The 23532-nt window shown below is 34.8% G+C and overlaps 1 protein-coding gene across 3 annotated transcripts in view; it reads left to right on the top strand.

Annotated features, from left to right (window-relative positions):
• The window catches only part of IL1RAPL1 (interleukin 1 receptor accessory protein like 1), a 1387436-nt gene that overhangs the window by 820185 nt on the left and 543719 nt on the right, over nucleotides 1-23532 (top strand). For all 3 annotated transcript variants that reach the window (XM_007991337.3, XM_037986574.2, XM_073013828.1), the window contains 2 exons: nucleotides 6992-7178; nucleotides 9894-10047. In XM_007991337.3, coding sequence (XP_007989528.3) covers nucleotides 6992-7178; nucleotides 9894-10047 — 341 coding nt within the window. The remainder of the gene's footprint in view (nucleotides 1-6991; nucleotides 7179-9893; nucleotides 10048-23532) is intronic.

Genomic DNA, 23532 nt, shown 5'->3' with positions numbered 1-23532 from the left:
GCGCACTGCACTCAGCCTGGGCGACAGTTCAAGCAAGACTCCATCTCAAAAAAAAAAAAAAAAAAAAAAAAAAATTGTGATTGTTACGAAGAAAATAAAAATGTTAAAACGAGGGCCAGGCGCAGTGGCTCACGCCTGTAATCCCAGCACTTTGGGAGGTCGAGGTGGGCGGATCACGAGGTCAGGAGATCAAGACCAGCCTGGCTAACACAGTGAAAGCCTGTCTCTACTAAAAATACCAAAAATTAGCTGGGCGTGGTGGCGGACGCCTGTAGTCTCAGCTACTCAGGAGACTGAGGCAGGAGAATCTCCTGAACTGGGGAGGTGGAGGTAGCAGTGAGCCAAGCTTGCACCACTGCACTCCAGCCTGGGCTACAGAGCAAGACTCTGTCTCAAAAAAAAAAAGGTTAAAACGCATAAAGATCGAAGAAATCAGCCATAGGCCCTGAAGAAATTATACGTAATGTGTGTAATCTTGAACCCATGACCTGGGCCTCAGTTTCCCTCACTCACATGGTTTTTACTTCTTCTCCCTCTTATATTTTCCCTTACTCTTGGAATCTACAGAGGTGAAGTCTGAAAATGTTCATTCCCAAGAATTACTCAGACAGAGAAATACTGGACTAGAATTTTATATGCCTAGGCCTTCTCAACTCTAATATTCCAGGAATAATAGGTTAGAAAAATAAAAATAGGAACATTGTATTGATCACTTTTTACCAAAAAAGAGAAGACAATTATCTTGAATTTACAGTTAGCGAAACACTTTAGGTGGAGTTCAATTTACCAGTTCAAGAAAATGTTTAACAAAGAATTTCAAATGAGAAGGCAGTAAACTGGCGTTTTTAGGTTTTAAGCATCTGCTTGATGGTCTCATTCCAGTCTTTTCACCAAGGGCTGATTTCAACCAGGGTTAAATCAATAGGTCCTCCAGAGCTCTTCTGAAAAGAAAAACTAATCCCAACAAATCTCTCATTTAGTGTCAGTAGCTACAAACACAGTGTGTTTAACAAAGATAAGATATGAGAGAGGATCACGTGCATAGCTTCAGGCATTACCATAAAGACTGACAGAACAATAAAAAAGGGAAAAAAATGGAATGCTTTAAGATTAGAGATAAACTATCAAAGTATATTTAAGGTTTAAAAAGCTCTAAGATGCCCCTTCCACAATCTAACCTTGACACGTTTTCATTCCTAACACTTTCTGTTTACAACTAATGATTAGACAATGATGGTCAAATTTCTGGTTGAGAAGCTGCCTTCCAGACAGTTCACTTCTGCTCAGGTCTGTAGTAACTGAACCTTCAGATCTGCTGCCACTCTGTGCTGCTTTTCAGTGCCAAAGGCTTATGACACTTGAAAAATATTATGTGCCTTCATTCTTACAAAGAGGAAAGATCATGACTTGAAAAATGACCAATGAATGTTAGAGTAGACCATATAAAACGCAGAGGCATAGAACAACTTAATCCTTTAAAAACGTTAATCAAATCCCTGGCTTTCTTACACACTACTTCATGAAGTAGGAAAAGATTGCCAAACATTATAAAAATGTTATTTCCCTCAGGGACTTGAGAATTAGCAGAATATACAGGTCATGTGTTTAGTGATCCTGTTAGAGGATACATTTTACAGTCATGCCACTGGTAATTCTGCTAGAGTAAGAGAGGGATACCAAACACTACACATTACCGTGCATAGGGCGTGTGATTACAGAATAATTAAAACTGTGCTATACTAAGGTTATCACATAACACGGTTTTTAATATCCTTTATCAGTGAATCAGTTATATGCAAAATTTCGCTTTCCACACATATTTTCCTTTTTTACCTTCTTCCTGCACTACCCAAATTTCTGCACTTTGATCTATAGTTATGCAATGTAGTCATCCTTTTAAAAATGAATTTTAAAATCTCTGATACCGGCCAGTCACAGTGGCTCACGCCTGTAATCCCAGCACTTTGGGAGGCTGAGGCAGGTAGATCAGCTGAGATCAGGAGTTTGAGACCAACTGACCAACATGGTGAAACCCTGTCTCTACAAAAAATGCAAAAATTATCCTGGAGTAGTAGCATGTGCCTGTTAATCCCAGCTACTCCGGAGGCTAAGGCTGGAGAATCGCTTGAACCCAGTAGGCGGAGGTTTCAGTGAATTGAGATCGCACTCTTGCACTCCAGCCTGGGCCACAAGAGCGAAATTCCATCTCCAAAAAACCAAAAAAAATTTGATAGCTCCCATGCATATCAATACTGAATTGTCTTCTATTTCAAAGTACAACAGTACTGAGAAACCTGTGGAGGAGTTCAGGGTGCTCTACTGACTTCTGCAATCTGAATGGAAGTAATTATTTTGAATTTATTTTTGTGTCTTATATTGATTTCTTAATTGTATTCAAAAATATTTGGGAATTCCCAATATTTTCAGTGAATCAGATTTTTTTTTCCTTCTTTGTAAGGCGGGACTCAAAGCCAGTGCCTCAGAAGTAAATATATATAGTATATACACACACACACACACATACATATAGCTTTTATATAGTAGAAAAATATGAAGAAACAGTAATATTTCAGGTCACCTGTTCCCTTATATCACTTATCAGATTTTGGGGACTTTAAGGACCTAAATTTTCAAAACAATCAAGTTAGATCATGGATTTTTTTGAAAACTTGTGTCATTAAAGTCCTGAAGAAAATTTGAAAATGTAAGCCCTTAATGTCCAGAAGACATTTATTTTAGAGTGTAAAATAAAGTAAAACGAAGGGTTAAGGGTAGGTAACTTTCTTTTATCTTAAACAATGGTATGTATATATCTATATAGCTATGATAATCCATAGGTATGTAGAGTCTATGTATGCTAACCCAGCACCAATTACCTCCCTTAGCATATAGAAGAGACCAGTGAATTAGAAGTTAGGAGATTTGAGTTCTAACCCTATTTCTACCACTAATTAGATAACAGAATTAGAGAAATTCATTGACTTCTTTCAGCCTTGGATCCCTTTGCTGTAACGTTAAGACATTGAAATAAGTAACTTTATGTTAGTTGTTTCTACAATATGTTGTGTGTACCTGGTGGGGACCTCAGCGTCACCCTTGCCAGAGACAACTGGATCTTTATTTAAAAGTCTATACTAATTTTCTTTCTTCACTAGAAAGGATAGTGGGGTATTGACTTTCGACTGTAAATAACTCTGTTTTCTCTGCCTGCATGCATGTCCTGTCTCTCTAGTCATTTTATAGACATTGAAACCAGCAATCATGACTTAAGTTTTTGCCTAGACTACAACCCATCTGTTATAAACAGTGAAAGCTGAGTAAATATGCGCTAATGGTTTTACCATAAGTCCTTTAGGAGCATTCTCTTTACCCCACTTACCCCATTCCACGTTATTTCCCTGACAGCGGAGAACCATAGCAGTCATGTCGCAAGTTTGATGATGGCGGAATGCACTCTTTGCTTTGAGAGTGTGTAAATTCCCCTCAGGGGTATCATATGTTTATTAATGTGTCACAAGTTGCTTGTTTCCTGTTAGCTCGTCTCAGTAAATGGGACTGTAGCATTCGTTGGATACTACTTTATTTTTAGCTTTTTAAATCACCTCCTGATGAACAGAAACAGTAAACAAGTATTAAACATCGAAAGTAATTTGAAAGTAGTGCCATCCTGGAGAGTCTGAAGTTCCAGACATTACCAGACATTTGTAAATCAGCACTCATCTCACAGAGCTGAAGAATAAAAGTTAGGAAAATAAGAATACCTAAGTGATGTTCATCTGGAGCCATTTTGTGAAGATTAGGGGACATTTGTATTTAAAGAAGAAAAAGAGGTGATGGCTGTGGTGGGGAGTCCATATTTACTTCAACTTTAGTCATTCTTATTCAGCCTGCTCATATATTTCAAATGAAAAGTATAAGGACTTATCTGGACTTTTAAGCTTCGCACTAATTAGACACCAAAGAACTGAAGGCCTCATCATGATAGTATGTTCTAATTTGTTAAACAAACACTGTGTGACTGTACTGCAAAATGGAAATATAAAGAAACTGGGAATGAAGGAGGCGGTGCTGATAATAAGATCTAACACTTACTGAGCATTCACTGGAAGACAGGCAATGTTCTAAGTTCTTTATGGGTTTTATTGTATTCATTTTCCACAGCAGCCTATGGAGTTATTGGTATTACTTTCACCTTATCCTAATAAGGAAATGGAAGCCAAAGGAGCCAAGTAACTTTCCCCAGTTTGCAAAAATAATGAGTGATAGAGCTTGAATGAGTGATTGAGATTGAACTCATGAGGTTGGGCTTTGAAGTGTTGCTCTTCACTTGACCCTGCCTCTCTCTCCCTCTCTCTCTGTATATGAATGTCTGGTATTCCACACAAAGAGATACAGTACAACAGACAAACAAAAGTAATCAATAGTTTGAGGAGAAAGGAAATCTAAGACTCTTGTGTCTAAACGATTTACGTGGAAGTTTCAAAATTATAATGCACAGATTTACTTCTTTAAAAGGCTTTTCTGTTTTTTTTTTAATTATTATTATTGTTTTTTTATTTTGTTTTTTTTTAAATTCTGTGTTCTACAAGTCTGTATTATTCCAAAACCTAAGTATCTTCTTAAGGCACATTTGAATGTGCCCTAAAACAGTTAATAGGTTAATTTAGATAATTTTTTTTTCTGAAAAAATGATCTTATAATGAGCCTGGAAAGAGCATGCTCCAGTCAGTACTGGAGTAAAATTAATAAATAATGCATGAGCAGTATTGCTGGCAAACCCAAAGAGGGTATCTTTTTCACTTGGGTGTGAAGCTCAAGCTAAAATTTAACACATTCTTTTCTCTCAAAGCTGTTTCTTTTTCAGTGTTTTTTTATGCTGAAAGATTGATTCTACCTTTCATATACTCAATTGAGAAAAATTCTTGATCATCTTGGATGCCTCTCTCTTTCCTTTGCTTCCTCACTCTTATATTGATTCAGTGTCTTAAATATATTTTGAACGTGATCCCTCTTTTGTGTCCCAATGTGTGTTGCTTTCATTGGGGCTGCCATTTGTTTCTGAATGAATGCAGTTGCTTTTTAATTTGTCTCATTGCATTTATTCTTCCTTACAGTCAAACCCATTTTTCTCATTATAATCAGAAAATCCTTTCCAAGATCCAAAGTTCATCATCCTTCAACATAAAGTTTAAACTCTTTTAAGTGGCTTATGTGACTTTCAGTCTTGCTTCTGTGCATCTATCCAGTCTCAAGTCCTTTATACTCCAATCACTCCACATTATTTGCGATTACTTAGACACAGCAAGTTGTTTTATCCTTCCAGACTTTGTGCAAACCGTTACCTCAGATAACCCTTCTTAAAATTGCAAAAGTCTTATTCAGACTGTAAGATAGTTCAAATATCATCATTTATGGAGCCTTCTTGTTTCTTTCTTTGATACCACTGTGGTAGTTCATAGCTCTTCATAGAAATTATCATGTTGAATTTCAGCTGTTTATTTGCTTGTCTCTTTCCCTGGATTGTGAGGGCCTCAGGACAGGGAATATGCCTTCTTCTAGCAAAATTCCTGAAACACGCACACTCAGGACATTTTTCAAACTTCTGACTAACTTTGTTTAATGGCTAATTATTTCACCTATTAAGTATCTTACATCTACTTGTAGGCTAGGTATTATAGGAAGCTAGAGATGTCTACATTCAATAAAGAACCATCCAATTTTGTGGAAATATTCTTTGTTACCAGATATAAAGCCTAATAGCCTACCTATCTTCTGGACATTCTCACTGTGTCATATTAGTATTAAACAAAAACAAGAATCTAAATAAGGGAGCTGCTTAAATGTCAAAGTGTTAGCTGAATAAGGAGGAGGACTTAGGAGATGTTGTTCATGATGCGAAGAGGAACTAGTATCACTGAGCACCTATGACAGGCCAAGCAGATTTCTATCCAGTATCCTTTTTAATGCTCAGACAGGTGCTGTCTCTCTGCCCCACCTGAGACTCGAAGGAGTTAAATAAATTGCCCAGTGTTGTAGAGATGGTAAGCAGTGAGACTCAAATACAGGAATTTGATGGCCAAGTACATGAATAAGCAGTTGGGCATTTATTTACCAAATGGGAAGTTCTAAAGCAAACTTTGAATTCAATATTTTATTCCTCTCTTTCTTCTCATTAGCCAACACCATGCCTGATACATTATCAGTGTTCATTGAATGTCCTGAGACTTAAAAAATAAGTAGAAGTAGTGCAATTTACTGAAAAAACTTCATTTGGTCCCAAGCCTTCCAAAAGGTTTATAGCCTCACTTATTCCAAGATATAAACTTGATTTATGTACCAGGAAGAAAAAAAAAGATGCTTATTTAATGACTGGATTTTGTAGAATCTGTCTATCAGGATGGGGTTGTTCTTATGTAACACAGTAGAATGCTTTGCTCTGACAACCTGGACTCCAGGTCCCAACCCAAATAGATACGGGTCGATAAAGATAGTAACTTTGCAATACTTTTATCCAAGAATGTGTTCTGCCCAGACTCAGTAACTACTCTTCTTAGCAAGACAACCAATATTGTAAGAGTATGCAGCATTATTCCTGTACCTCGCTGTGATTAATAGGCCAGTTATAGTTTTCTACTTCTATTGAATTTGTTAATTTTAGCATAAGCCCAGGCTTGACTTTATTCTTGACCTAAATCTTCCTTTATTTTTTTTCTAGCTACAAAATATCTATTAAACATTTAAAAACTGAACCTGAATGTAAAACAAAACTTTTTCTCTGGCAAATAAAAACAAATATATATTTAACCGTCACAAGACCAAGTATTGTTTAGTTGGGTAGCAAGAGAGAACCCTGTGGATTAAGTCAAGATACCATAAAATTAGTTAAACAATGAAGTTTTTGCTTCTCTTTTAAGTGAATTGAATACAGTGCCTTGGCAGCACTTGCTTTTTGTTCACTCCAGGTCACCATATTTATTCTGCTTTGTTACAGAAACTCCACTTACTGTATGAAAGTATCCATCTCGCTAACAGTGGGTGAAAATGACACTGGACTCTGCTATAATTCCAAGATGAAGTATTTTGAAAAAGCTGAACTTAGCAAAAGCAAGGAAATTTCGTGCCGTGACATAGAGGATTTTCTACTGCCAACCAGAGAACCTGAAATCCTTTGGTATAAGGTATGGACTGCGGGTGGTTCTATTTCCTATTAACAAATTAATTGTGCCTTATATTCTGGGGCAAATTGGATAGAAAACTTACATGGGCATGATATAGTTTAGCTTTGCCTTCCTAGAATAATACAGCAAGTTATACTGTTCATTAAATGTTTTTTAACCAATGGCTTTAGTAAATTCTAGTCAATATTTGTATTGATAATCCACTGTAATAAGCTGTTCTGTTTATGTTTATATTTTATTTACATAGACAATATTTTCAAGTCTATTATGATCTGGGTTGATAATTTCAGGAACTAAATTACCTTGAACCTTCTTTTCAGGGTTCTTCACATTAGTAATTCAAAATGTCCCCAAACAAAAGGAAAAAGGTTTGATTTTTTTTTTCCAGGATAAAATCATATACCAGTTTTTCATGGAATGTTCTGTTTAATGGACATAATTTTGCCCATATTCTAATCTTTTTCATGTATAAACATAAACATTTTAAAGAAATAACATCTGAGGAAATTTTATGACACCAGAAATATAATATTAAAGTAACTTTCTTCTAAAACCAGATGAAACTTTAAACTTAAACAGAATAATTGAACCTCTGAGTTTCCTATCACCATCATTGATGTTTACGGATATTCCAGATTTGAACATAATTTTAAGCTTGTTTGTACCATAAAAGAACTTTTTGTTATTGAATGTACTCAAAAAATAAAGCATGGATGCTATGAACATTCCTCCAGAATATTTTATCCATAGTTTAAAGAATCCTTCTGTAACATTTGCTTTGTCCAACTCACTGGAAGTAGGACTTTAGAAGCTGGGCCTCTTTGTAACTTCATCCACAAATGTCAGTACACAGAATTTGAGCCTTCATGACAGACTGAAGATGAATTCAAAAACTGTTAGAAATAAAACAAGAAGCAAACCTTTAACAATTTTAAAAAAGATTTTTCCAAAACAGCAATGCTTTTTGCTAAGTAAGACTTACTTTTGATTCTTGATCATGTGAAATTGTGGATTCAGAACATCAAGGGAACTGTTTTATACTTGTCCCTCGCTTGATTTTCAGTCCTAGACTATGTTAAACGGAACTCAAATATTAGTCCTGCTGGTTTCTGTTACTGTGGAATGAATTTTCTTTTTCTCTTTTTTTAATTGTTAGAGTATTTCTCATCCTTAACCACCCTTACATCTCAAACCACCCTGTGGTTTGCCTGACTTCCACAGGCATATTCGGAGGCAAGCCCTGATGATTGCTTCAAGGGGGAGTGGTATTAGGGGAGTTTGACCCGAAGTCTCCAAACAACCCTTTTTTTCCTTAGTACTCACGTGTGACATCAGCTTCTAAATATGCAGTTCCTTTGTTGTTCACTAATAAGTTTAAGAGTTGTGTGTCTTTTCTCACCTTTTGTAAAGAGCATCTTAAAATTTGCTGAAAGATGAGAGACTACACATACACAATTTAAAAAGTGGCTAGTCCTTTACTCATATTGCCAACATTGCCACAGTAATTTTGACCTTAAGCTATGCAGACTAGTGAAGTGGTGGGTGGGGACACAGTATATGTGGTATTTAAAAGTCATAAAATTTCAGATTATCTTTCCATAGTCAAAGATTAGCCCCTATAGTCTAAATAGCTGAGATTTAAGGGCTACTTCTATAGTAGAATAGTATAAAACAATTAGTCTGACTAAATATAGATGTCACACATTCAGTGGAAAATTTATGCAATCACCACGAGTCATACAACTAATATGGCATATGCAATGTATATTTTGGTCTGAAATAACTGGAAAATTGCCCCCAATTACACAAAGGCATTGAGCCACATAAAATAATGTTCTGTAAAAATTTGATTTCGCAATACAACTTTTTAGAAATAATATTACTCCTGAAGAGTGTCAAATGTTTTAAAGCTGTTTTATCCTCGTTCCATTGATTTCAAATCTGGCTAGAGGAAATTGACTTCTATTTTGGCAAAAACAGAAATCTCCTGAGCCAACATCATTATAATTCAAAGCTTAATTCAGAGACCATAATTTGGTAAGTCTATCAACAATGAAAACAGATATTTATGGAACTCTAAAGACCTTGCATATAAATGTTGATTGTGTCTTTCATGGATTATAGCATGCACACACTATGAAGAGATTTAATTTTTACTAAATGTAAAACTAAAATGTTTCAAATATTGAAATAGAATTCAGGTATAATCATTGAACGGTGGGTGCCATCTTTTGTACCTCAAATTTTCTGCTTTCCAATAAAATAATATGGTTTGTATTTTATGTTATCAATTTCAATATGGTTGATTTCACAATCATCAAATGTGAAACATTTGTTTCCAAAATGATGTCAGGGATAGTCTTAGCATACATCTCTATTCTTATGTCTAATAAATCAATACATATGTAGTTTAGATATACTAATCTCAGAAGTTAATTGACTTTTTAAAAAAATTATCTTCAGATTGAAGTATTCATTGGTTCAAAAATGTATAATGACCAGTACAACTTGCCGTATTATTCTAGGAAGGCAAATTCTAGGAAACAAATTGATTTCCCAGAGATTCTGAGAAGAAGTGCAATTCTTTAGCATTAGTTTCAAACTTTTTAGTCCCTTTAAAATGTAATTTTAGAAGCTTTTGTTTTAGTCATTTAAAACTGTTCTATATTTTTCCATTACTATATGTACTACCAAAATTGTATGTTCTTCATATAGGAATGCAGGACAAAAACATGGAGGCCAAGTATTGTATTCAAAAGAGATACTCTGCTTATAAGAGAAGTCAGAGAAGATGACATTGGAAATTATACCTGTGAATTAAAATATGGAGGTTTCATTGTGAGAAGAACTACTGAATTAACTGTTACAGGTAATCACAGTCTTCAATATTTCACTTGGAAGTGATAAAACTACTGTTTTAAGTTAGTTTTTATGCTACATATTGATTTTTTTAATCTATAAAGAAGTACATAATCAGTTGCAGGTGGATTCCTATAGGTGAAAGTTATTCCTCCTTGCTTTTGAATCATCTTCCACTGAAGTCCATTCAAAGGCTAAAGAGAATATGTTTAGGGAGTTATAGAAATGTTAGCTTTTGAGCCAGGCGCGGTGGCTCACACCTGTAATCCCAGCACTTTGAGAGGCCGAGGCCGGCGAATCACAAGGTCAGGGATTCAAGACCAGCCTGGCCAACATGGTGAAACCCTGTGTCTACTAAAAATACAAAAATTAGCCAGGCGTGGTGGCTGTAATCCCAGCTACTTGGGAGGCTGAGGCAGGAGAATCACTCGAACCTGGGAGGCAGAGGTTACAGCGAGCTGAGATCGTGCCATTGCACTTCAGCCTGGGGGACAAGAGTAAGATGAAGTCTGGGAGGCAGAGGTTACAGCGAGCTGAGATCGTGCCATTGCACTTCAGCCTGGGGGACAAGAGTAAGATGAAGTCTCAAAAAAAAAAAAAGAAAAGAAAATTTTAGCTTTTGAAAGTACTTGAAATAAAAATGAGTTTATGATTTCCAAAAATTATGCTTATATTTTATAATGGTATCATTTTTGGAAACATTTTCTAGAGTGGCTAAATAGAATATATGAAATCTACCTCTGTCTTCCTGTCTTACTCTAAATTAGAAAAGGCACTTTTCTCTTTTATTTATTTGTCACTCTATCAATGTGACATATGTGTCCTTGTTTACTTGAAAATAGCATAACTTCAGGTGCAATCACTGAATAATTATGTGAGACGTGATGCGTAGAGTCATTTTCATAGCTGGTTGCTAAGTTGGAAGGACATGAGGACAAGATTCAGAACACTACCTATAATCATGAATCTACAACTCACTAGTCACATAGGTTGGTGGAGTTTCCACATCCGGCATCATATTAGTTTCCTCATGTATAAAATGGTGATGATAAAACGTGCTGTTCTTATTTCATAGGGTTTTTGCAAGGATCAAATGAAGTAAGGTAATATGAATGATATAAATTTGTAAAATGCAGAATTATATCCAAATGTGCATCATTTTTGTCACATAAAAATTGCATTGATACATTTTTTTTCTTTATAGTGCATTTCTTACAAGGTGGTTTCATGAGAAAAGAGGGTATAATAAGAACAACATTCAGAAGTTAAAAACATTATTCTCATATTCTTATTGAGAGATTCTTCTTGGTGACTTTTGTGTATGATCATACTTGTAAAACTTACATAGAAAAGCATAAAAAGGACATTAGCTGTTTTAAATTAAACAGAGTTTTATTTGTTCATTGATCCATTTGAAATTAGTTTTCTCTGTATATGAAAGTGTTTTGTGGTAGTCACCTACATCTTATAATAATTTATTTCTTTAAGGTATCTGGCTATACTTGAGTTTCTATACAATCAATTTTGAAATTTGTTTTTCATCTATTACTTAATTTTTTCCTTTAATCGCTACTGAAGTAGGTTTTTCAACCAGTAATATTGAGACAAAGGAACTTAAAAATACAAAGTAAAGCAGTCTACTCTGAATAGAAAATAGGATGCACTTCTAGTCTTTATTCTTCAGAGTAGAGAAGTCATCTTTAGTAAGCACTTCTTTCCCCTTTCTAGAAATGCTAGGATTCTAAACCACTACCTAGCATGAGACAATTGGAGCACAATATCATGGATACTGAACACTGGGCTCCGAATGGTAAAACAGCTTATATAAGACTATTTTATGGAACCAAAAATAGAACTCTTTATCTCCTAAATGTTTTCCAGGGCAACTGTACTTTCCTAAACTTCATTTGTCCAAAAAATCTTCTTTATATAAAATCAAAGAATAATTAAGTGTTGATATTTAAGAGGAACATAAAGTTTTAATGAAAGTTTTCATTCCACTGGTTGTCATAAATACTTTTATCGTATGTAGCCTTATCTGAGGCAATGATTTGGGCAAATAAATTATGAAACAGTTTGACTGGATGTGAAATTTTGGTTTAATGGAGAGCTACATGCCCTAGAATTAAGAACAGTATATACTAAAATGCATTTTAGGTATTAACAACATTTCTGTTGGGAAGATACATTTGTGTATAACATTGTTTTAAATGGTGTGACACTCTAGCACATTTACTTTGGGGCCAAATTAAAGAGCAATTCTTAAAACCCAAATTATATCCCTCAGTTAAAGCAACAAACGTGGGCAGTATCTGAATGATAAGAAATCACTGTTTTTTATCTTAGTTTTCTGCACATCATTATATTTTATTTAATGAAAATATTATGGAAAACACGATATTATTTGCTTTTTGTGGCATTTATTAAATTAGTGGAATTTGAAGTTTGTTATAATGTCACTTAAAAAAAAAAGAGGAATTCTATATGTAAAAAGGAAATTTCTGGGTGAAGGAAGTGGCTAAATGTGCAGGCAATATCGTGAGCTTTTATGGGCGATCCTTCCCTTTTTGAAAATGTATATCCTTAGCTAAGTGAAGTACTGGTTCAACAAAACAGATCACAGTGAAAGGAATTATAAACCTGTCCAGCCCTTTTGGTATTTTAAACGTCTTTTTGTTTTTCTTTGAGACAGAGTTTCACTCTTTTTGCCCAGGCTGGAATGCAGTGGTGCAATCTCGACTCACTGCAACCTCCGCCTCCCAGGTTCAAGAGATTCTCTTGCTTCAGCCTCCCGAGTAGCTGGGATTACAGGCCCATGCCACCACACCCAGCTAATTTTTGTATTTTTGGTAGAGACCAGGTTTAACCAGGTTGGCCAGGCTGGTCTCAAAGTCCTGAAACATTTTCAATTTTTTTCTTTTAAATTAAAGATGTTACAGCACCATATCTGACCTCTATCATTTATTAGCCTTACCCACATTGAAGTTCTTACTCCAAATGTCCTCCCTCTGAACTCTTATTCATGGTTTTCCCCCTCTGGAAGGTTTTTTTTTTTTTTTTTTCCTTTCTTCTCCTTTGTCACATCCCTGATTCTTACCCTTTCTTCAAGGCACAGCTAAAATGTTATCCTCTTGTTGAGGCACATAGTCCATGCGTCCACAGTACTCTTAGCATCTCTGTTGCAGCACTTACCTCATTGCATCATAACTATTTATTGACACTTCTGTATTTTCATAAGAATGTAAGCAACTTAGAGTCAAGGGCAATGTCTTTTATTTTTTAAATAAGCATTTGATTTTAGAACAGTTTTAGATTTACAGAAAAAATATAGTAGACATCCCATATAGCCTGTATTCAGTTCCCCCTGTTATTCACATCTAATATTAATATGGTATATTTGTTAGAGTTAATGAACTGATTTTGGCACATTATTATTCAGTAAAGTCCATCGTTTATTTAGATTTCTATGCTTTTTACCTGATGTCCTTGTTTCTGTTCCAGGATCCCATCCAGAATAGCACATAACATTTAGTTGTCATGTCTCCTTAAAATACTCTTGGTTATGAGTGTTTTACTTTTTTTTTTTTTTTTTTTTTTTTGATGACTTTTACAATTTTGAGGAGCATTTTGTCAAATGTCCTATATTTGGGATTTTTCTGAGATTTTTTCATGATTAGACGAGATAGGTCCTTGGAAGAAAAACCACAGAGGTAAAATCACACCATGTCATATCAGCCTGACTTATCACTGTTGATGTTGATCCTGATCACCTGAGGTAGTGTTAGGAAGGATTTTTTCACTGTAAAGTTACTCCCTTCCCCATTTTTATACTGTAGTTTTTAGAAGGAACTTACTATATGCCATCCACGCTAAAGGAGTGGGAGGTTATGTTCCACCTCTTTGAGAGCAGAATGTCCACATAATTTGTTTGGTATTCTGCTACATGAGATATATGTCTATTCTCCCACATTTATCTACTTATTCAGTTATTGCTCTATACCAGTTTAGACTTACGGTTATTTTATACTTTGCTTTATAATCCAAATTACCTTATTTATTTTGTTGCTCAAATTATTACAGTTTTGGTCATTTAAGAGGTCTTTTAGTTGCCTCCTTTGTCCCTGCGACATACTCATATTGGGGTGTGTGTGTGCGTGTGTGTGTGTGTGTGTGTGTGTGTATGTTTGAGTACCTGCCTACTTTCTGGCCCTTTAAGATGCTCTAAGCTCATCTTGTATATTTCCTGCCCCAGTCCCTAAATCAGATATATAGTTTTCAAAGATCCTATGTTGCTTTTATTGGAGAATTATACCAGAAATGAATACCTTCATGTTGAAAGTACTCTTTGCTACTGGGATATAGTTGTTTTGAAGCTTTTCTAATTGACAGAAAATGGAAAAATACGTGTAGTAACACATACACATATACACATATCTATAGATATTTATATGTGTAACCACCTGTGTTTATACTAAGTTAAACCTGAGTTCATACTGATGTTTCCAACTCTAATTTATTATCGCATGGATCATTTTAGCCTCTTTCCCTACCTTATGTGTAACCTCCCAATCCAGTAGTTAGAAAACTGGTTCTCACCATCTGCCATTCTTTTACTTAATTGTTCACTTCCAATATAAATGTATAGTGAGATCACAATTTTTTAACCTGTGCCCAGGTGGGAAACAACTTTATCAATTGGATTGTTTTGTGTTTATGTACAATTGTTTTAGCATTTAGTCTTACAGACTTCACTCATTTCCAAATTTGCTAAGGTCAGCACCTTTCCCCTCACCCGCTTCAGTAAGGTTATCTCACATATTTGTAATATAGTTAAATTGTTTTATCATATTCTGTATTTCCCAGGATCCTCAGACCTCCTGAATTATATTTAAAATTTGCGTACATTAAGGTTCTCTCTTTGTGTTGTGAAGTCTATGAGTTTAAACAAATGCATAGTGTCATGTATTCATAATTAAAACGTAACAGAATAGTTTCACTGCCCTAAAAAAGACTCTATGCTTCATATGTTCAGCCCTTCTTTCTGCCTCCCGAATTCTTGGAAACTACTGATCTTTTCACCATAACTATGGTTTTGCTTTTTCCAGAATATCATATAATTGAAATCATACAGTTTTTGGCCTTTTCAGACTGGCTTCTTTCACTTAGCAATATGCATTTCCTTCACTCTTTTCTGCCTTCCTTCCTTTTAATTGAGCATTTTATCTGTTCCATTTTTACATCACTTTTCCTTCTTTTTAGATATATATTTTAGTGATAGCCCTGGATATTCTAATTTTAAACTAATCTCAGTCCACCTTCGAAAAACACTATGTAGTACAGGTACCTTATTACAGAGTGCTCCCAGTTCCTCTCCCTTATCCTTTATGACATTGCTCTCATTCATTTCACTTACCCATATTGTATAATTACCCAATATATTGTTACTGTTATTTTAAACAAAGTTATCTTTTACATCAATTTAGAATAAGAGAAATAAAATATCTTATTTTACCTTCATTTACTCCTTCTCTGGCACTCTTCTTTATGTAGATCCAAGTTTCTATCCCGTACACTTTTCTTCTGCCTGAAAAACTTCCTTTGACATTTCTTGCGATGAAGGTCCAGTGGTGATGATGTCCCTTAGTTTTCATTTGTCAGAGAATGCCTTTATTTCTTTTTCGTCTTTGAAAAATAATTTTGCTGGATATAGAAAAAATTTTTTTGTGCTTTTGTTTTGTTTTGTTTCATTTTGTTTTGTTCTTGAGATGGAGTCTTGCTCTGTCGCCCAGGATGGAGTGCAGTGGCGTGATCTCGGCTCACTGCAACCTCTGTCTCCTGGGTTCAAACAATTCTCTTGCCTCACCCTCCTGAGTAGCTGGGATTACAGGCATGTGCCCCCACGTCCAGCTAATTTTTGTATTCTTAGTAGAGACGGGGTTTCACCGTGCTGTCCAGGATGTTCTTGATATCGTGACCTCGTGATCCACCCACCTTGGCCTCCCAAAGTGCTGGGATTACAGGCGTGAGCCACCGCACCCAGCCTGGATATAGAATTTTTGATTGGTACTTTTTTCCTTTTGTCATTTTCAATATTCCATTTCACTCTTTTATTGTTTGCATGATTTTTGATGAGATGTTCACTCTGATACTTATCTCTGTGCCTCTATAGATATGATATTTTCTCTATGTTCTTTCAATATTGTCTGTTTTTTTTTTTTTTTCCTGTAGATTGAATATGATATGCCTAGATATAGTGATTTTGTTATTTATCTTACTCAGTGTTTTTTGAGCTTCCTGGATTTCTGGTTTAATGTCTGTCAATTTTGAAAATTCCATAACAATTATCACTTCAGATATTTCTTCTGCTCCATTCTTTTTTTCTTCTGCTTTTGATATTCTGATTATACATACATTATGCCTTTTGAAATTATCTCACAGTTCTTGGATGTTCTTTTCTGTTTTTATCATTTTTTTTTTCTCTTTGCATGTCAGTTGATAAAGTTCTACTGATGTATTTTCAAGCTTACACATTATTTCCTGAACTGGTGTCCAGTGTACTGATGAGACCATCAAAGGGCTTCTTCATTTCTGTTACAATGTTTGTTTTAAAAAAATCTAGCATTTCCTTTTGATTCTTTTTAGCATTGCAATCTCTCTTCTTATATTACCCGTCTGTTCTATCATGTGATCTATTTTGTCCCATTAGAGCACTTACTATATTAAACATAGTTATTTTAAATTCCCTGTATGATAATTTCAACATCTGTGTCATGTCTGAGTCTGGTTCTGATGATTGCTGATGCATGTATTGCTTTAATGGCTTCTGGTCCAAGTAAGTAATAGTGATCTCAGCTGTGACTCTCTGTGATTTATTTACCTGCTCTTCAAATTTTGGGGTGGTGGTTTGCCCTGAAACCTCAGTTCTCAAAAGATTTTAGTTTTTAGGGTTTTTTTCCAGCTTTTTTTGGTGTAGCAATGGAGTGACAGCTTCTGAGCTATTTACATGTAGAAGCTGAAACCAAAAATGGCAATTTTCAGTCTGGATTTCCCAAACTCAATAAGAATCTAGCACAATGTCTCACCTATCGTTGTCACTCAGCAGATGTGCATTCTTGAGTGAATGAATTCACTGTGATTGACACAATCCAATTTAAATCAGTTGCTTTTAAAATGTGTTTATAATTGGCAAAATAATACTCTTGACACTTGAAAAGTAGAAAAAATCGTGGAGGAATAATACCCTCCATCCAGGTCTCACACTCTACTTTTATTAATATTTAGGTTGGTGCAAATAGAATTGTGGTTTTAGCCATTACGTTGCGGATTTTTGCCATGGAAAGCAATGGCAAAAGCCACAGTTACATTTGCATAAATCTAATACTACCGAGTTTTACATAAACCTTTTCATTTTCTACATTATATTGCTGATTTGTATTGAGATTTAAGTCAAATAACATCACTTTTCTTATATCGTTAAGTCAAATGCCTACCTGTGGTTGAACTTTTAGGTACGAATACAGTGCTGGCTATTCCTATAGAGATGATTATGTTCATTTTTAACACATCATCCCAGTGTATGAAGATAAGTTTTATTCTTGATTCTGTCTTACACTATAATAACTTCTCTTTCTTGACAAAACTCGTTACATTTTTTATCGGGAGATATGTCTGTTTTGAATGGAGACATGATTTAAAATATTATATGCAAAAGGCTCTGTATAAAGCTGTTTAATATGCTTTTATATTTTTTCTGGAATGTATTATTCACCTCTCTTTAGTTAGAGATTTTTATCCTAATAAAAAATACAGAATCCAGTACATATTTTTACTTATTTCTTTTAATAATAACATATATAACCAAAAAGTGTATAAAATGTAAACACGTAGCTGCTTAGCATGCTATCAAAAGAACTCAACTAGGCAAAGAAGTAGAATACTATAGGCCCCACAGAAACCCCCATATGCCCTTCTGATTATAAACCCCTTCCTCTCCTCTACTGGATAGGTACCTCATTATGTGACTTTGGGAGTATTTATTTTCTTGTGTTTTTAAAAGTTGTGTTAGCTGATAGTATATGACAAAGTGATATAGCTACATTTTGCCTGGTTTTGAAACTTATAAATTAGGACCCACATGTTGTGTATTCTGTCTGGCTTCTTCCACTCCAAATTTTGTTTCAAATATGCATGTATGTTATTCCATTCATCTGCACTGTATGCATTATTTTTATGCTATGTTATTTCATTATATGAAAATCTCAGTTTCTTGATAGACATTAGGGCTTGTTTTAATTTTTTGCTTATGTAAGTAATATTGTTGTTAACCATCTTATGTACGCACATATATACACACAAACACTTACATATTTTCTTGAACATATAAGCAAGCATTTCTGTAGGATTTTTACCTAGGAGAGGATTTGCTTGTTAAACGTATGTATATTTTCAAATTTACTAACTATTGTTTAGGCTAATTTGGGTCATGGCCTGTCCTAACCGAATTTACTAAAGGGAGGAGAGGAGAAGTACTCCAAAGAACGTTGGAGGTGCCACAATCAGTGAAAATTATTCTAAGGAACATAAAAAGCCATTTTCCACTACTTCTACACATTATCATTTCTTAAAGATTATACAATGTAATTTGATATGCATAAAATTTTGTTTTGGACTGTGTAACAATCTTCTGTACTCCCATATTGTTAAATAAAAATGTGAAAATATTCAAGTTTGTATTGATATACATTGCCATATCCTAGGGTTCCTTGCACTAAACTGTAACTCACATCCAGACTATACCCTAGCCTTCTGCCAAATATATGTGGGAATATGGGTATAGGGAAAACGTCGTATCCAGAGGTGGTCCATTAGCAATCTAGTGATTCCAAGATAAATTAGATCAACTTGGCTCATCATAAATGCCAACTTTGTAGACAAAAAATAGAAATATTGGTAATGATACATATTTTTTGGATTTGTTAGGTCTAAGAAAAAAGAAATATACACTATATAAGTATTTTTTAGATGTATTGATTACATTACATTATACTCACTTTTGCCCATTTAATGCTTATTTCCCCTTTGGGCCAAAATATTTTTCTATTATTTTTAAAAGAGAGATTTAAAACAAAGTAAGAACTATATTTCCATCAGAAAGTTTGGAAATGAGTCATACCAGTTGAAACACCATTTAATTTCTAGGGCCAGATCATAGAATTAAGTAATGGTAAGGGAATACCTTGTTAAAATGTTATGTCAGAAAAAATTTTCCCGAGTAAATGTGAGAGTCACCAAGCAGAGTGAGGAAGTGAAGAAAGGAAAACTGACTTGAAAAGAAGCAAAATGAATGAGGTGATTGCTACAAGGATGTGATAGTTTAGGTAGCATTTTTATACTTTATATAAGTTTTTAACAGTTGATACAGCAGAATATTTCAACTACTTCCCAATCAACCACAGACTGAATTTATGCTCTCAAAAGGTACATCCTCCTCCTCTTTTAATGGTTGAGGAAGCTGAGGCAAAGAAAGGTTAAGTGGCTTTATCAAGGTCACAAAACATCATAGTGACACATTTGGGAATAAAAGTTAATTCCCTGAACTTCAGTCTATGATTTACTCCACTGGATAATTAATAGCAAGGCACTGTAGTGTTCATATTAGCTCTGCTGATCGCTATGAGAGATTTATATTTTAAGTTCAACGGAAATACATTTAACTGCGACTTCTAATTCTTCGGCCATTGATGTAATTAAGCTGTGTGTTTGTGGTCTAGCCTGGGGAGTGATTGCTTCTTTTTTTTTCCCCATTTCTTTCAAAAAATTATCTATTTTATTTCTCCTTTTAAAAAAAACTGTTTTTGTTAAATTACTTCCTGGATTAAAGTGTGCTTTCACTGACTACAGCCTAACAATAATTGATGAAATTGATAAAAGGGGCAGATCTTTCCAGACTTGACTTTGTACGTTTGCTCACGTTCCAGGATCCATTCACGCAAAAACCATCATATATATTATTTTTGATGAATTGATACATGCTACAGTTGTAGCTGTTTTATAAGTAAATATCTGCCATATTTTTGTAACTCACATATCATTTAGATTAATTCACACTTTTGAATTAAAAGAGAAAAATGCTCATAAATATGGTGAAACTGAATTTAATCAACTTGGCTATCTAATGTTGATTTGGAGTGGAATCCCTAAAACAAAAGAGCTCTTTCATGAGTGATTACCAATATCTGTCCTGAAACAACTGAGACTCATTGCCTTAATTTATTCTTTAATCTTAATATACTAAATAAGTTGTTCAAAAATGTATGAATCAAATAAACATTTATTGTTAAGGTGTAGTAAGTTTGAATAAAAACATGTTTTTACTCTTGTGTAGAAAATGTATACATTTTAGAACATTTTCTTAGCAAGGTTGGAATGTGCTATTTCTGGCCATGGGGAAAACAAGACCTCATAAACATGAATGATTTCCATTAATATAAGAAAAGTTAAATATTAATAATTAGAATAGTTAACACCTACGAGTGTTTACCGTATGCCAGTATCTGTTCTAAATTCTTATTTATAATGACTCATTTAATCTACATAACTTCAGCTTACTCACCCTTAAAACTTTTTCCAGTGCTCACCAGGCGCAGTGGCTTATGCCTGTAATCCCAGCACTTTGGGAGACTGAGGCAGGCAGATCACAAGGTCAAGAGATCAAGACCATCCTGGTCAATGTGGTGAAACCCCGTCTCTACTAAAAATACAAAAATTAGGGGGATGTGGTAGTGGTGCCTGTAGTCCCAGCTACTCAGGAGGCTGAGGCAGGAGAATCGCTTGAAACTGGGAGGCAGAGGTTGCAGTAAGCCAAGATTGCACCACTGCACTCTATCCTGGGCAACAGAGTGAGTCTCCGTCTCAAAAAAAAAAAAAAATTTTTTTTCCAGTGCTTGCCAAGTACCTAATATTCTTTTAGATTTCATAAATTGCACTTGAAAATAATTCATTATTTTATTTCCCACTTCTTGAATTTAATAAAAGATGAACATCCATTTCTGGAAAATGTGGTCAACTAGACCTCCATTTGCTGCTCTGAAGCAGCGAGAAAAACTAGATGAAATAAATAGAAATACCATTTTAAATGATTAGTTGAGCTTGCAAGAATGTTCTTTAAAAAAAATCTCTGGGTCTTTTTATTCAGCGATATTGAAGTACAAAAAAGTTACATAATTCAAATAATAATTTTATGAATATCAAATCACATTGTATAATCTTTAAGAAATCATAAAGTTTAGAAGTAGTAGACATCTGCTGTTTATATTTCCTAGAATATGTTTCACTTCTTTTAACACCTCCAATTTCCTTTGGAGTACCACTCCTCTCTTTCCTTCAGTCCTTTTGGTTGTTAGTCCCTTGGTTAAAAATGTCTCCAATTTGCTGCTCAAGAAGAATTGATCAGTCTCCAGGAAGGGCCTCAACAGGGTCCTCCTGGTTCAAGACAACATTTAAAAAATAAAAAGAGACCAAGCTCAGTGGTTCACACCTGTAATATGGGTGCTTTGGGAGGCTGAAGCAGGAGATTACTTGAGTTTGAGACCAGCCCGTGCTACATAGTCAGACATTGAATACATACATACATACATACATACCTATCTGTATTATATGTCTAAAAATCTACTCAGGTACATTTATGGATTCAGGTATTAGAATCCATAAATACAGCCTAGAAATTAGCTATGCCTAAAATGATGGGTGACATTTTAAAAAATCTGAAACAATACCAGTACTTCTGATGCCTATGTGAGTGCATAAATACTAAGAAAGGCAATTGGTCAGCAGGACTTTCTGCCCCAGTTGTATATGCATTTTGATTTGATTCAATTTTCTGGCTGCCCTATTGCTGTTGTTGCCTGACATAGTTCATCAGCAAGAACTAGTCTTTAATTTTTTTGCTGATTTTCTTTGACAGCATTGAATTTCAAGTGTACTGAGAGTGTTTTCATTATAAAAACCCTGCCAGTGTAATCCAACGAATTGCTTGCCTCTTAGAAATGACACAGTCATCCATTCTGTCCACCTCAGGTGTTAGAGCTGTATTACTTCTAGATTTTCAGTTAAATTCATTCTTCCCTCATTATTAAAAAACAACTACTTTTTTTTTTTTTTTTTACTGCTAACCATATGGCAGGTACTGTACACAATTGTTTATAGGCATTACTATCTATATTTATCAAGGAGAAAATTCAAAGTACATTTTAGACACATATTTATACTTTCAAACACAAATCATTATCAATATTTCTAGTGAAATTTCATTCTTTATTTGCACTCTACTGCTTCAGATTTTCAAATTATCTTATATTCATTCTAACAAACTCAATTTTGACAGTGAAAAAGCTGTTTAATAAATACTCCTTAAGAGAATTATTGGTTTATGGCTGGCATGGTGGCTCACACCTGTAATCCCAGAACTTTGGGAGGCTGAAGTGGGTGGATCATGTGAGGTCAGGAGTTCAGGACCAGCCTGACCAACACGGCAAAACCTTGTCTCCACTAAAAATACAAAAGTTAGCCAGGCATGGTGGTGTGTGCCTGTAGTCCTAGCTACTCGGGAGGCTGATGCAGGAGAATTGCTTGAACCCGGGAGGCAGAAGTTGCAGTGAGCCGAGATCAAATCACTGTGCTTCAGCCTGGGCAACAGAACAAGACTCCATCAAAAAAAAAAAAATTCTTGTTTTAGTTAATTAGAGAAAAAGGCAAAACATCTACAACTGGGCCATCCAATATAATAGCCACAAGCACCATGTGTCCATTGAGCAACTGAAATTTGGCTAAACTGGACTGAGATATTTTAAATGTAAAATATGTGCTAAATATTTCAAATGTAAAATATGTGCTGGATTTTAAAGACTTAGTATGACAAAAATAATGCAAAATATCTCTTTAGCAATTTTTTATATTGATATCGTGTTGAAGTGATAATATTTTGTTAAATAAAATATACTACAAAATTGATTTTACCTCTTTTTACTTTTTTAAGTGTAGCTGCTAGAAAATTTTTAATTGTATATGTAGTTCGGCTTATATTTCTATTGCACAGAGCTGTTCTTGAAAGTGCAATGTGATCTCAGCTTGGAAAAGTGTAAGGGAAACACACAAGACCAAGCATCTAAGGGTTATCTTAGTTCCATTGGTGGAGCTGCCATGCCTGGGCTCAATGACCTTAACTAAGTTATCTGTCTTCATTAAATGTTGTCTTAGTGTTGAGACTGTGAATAATCATCACTCACAGTGCTTTGGTGAGGGGTAAATTAACGCAGATGCATCAAACCAGACTATAAAGGAATGTACAAATTGAAGCAGCTACTGCCATGATTTGGTTTGATTTCTGAATCTTTACCTTGGTGATATGGTTTGGCTATGTCCCCACCCAAATCTCATCTTAAATTGTAGCTCCCATAATTCCCACATCTTGTGGGATGGACCCTGTTAGAGGTAATTG

This window comes from Chlorocebus sabaeus, chromosome X (genome assembly GCF_047675955.1).
Source record: "Chlorocebus sabaeus isolate Y175 chromosome X, mChlSab1.0.hap1, whole genome shotgun sequence".
Taxonomy (NCBI): Eukaryota; Metazoa; Chordata; class Mammalia; order Primates; family Cercopithecidae; genus Chlorocebus; species Chlorocebus sabaeus.
The sequence above is the reverse complement of the archived record's forward strand: the minus strand, read 5'-3'. Positions and strand labels throughout refer to the sequence as shown.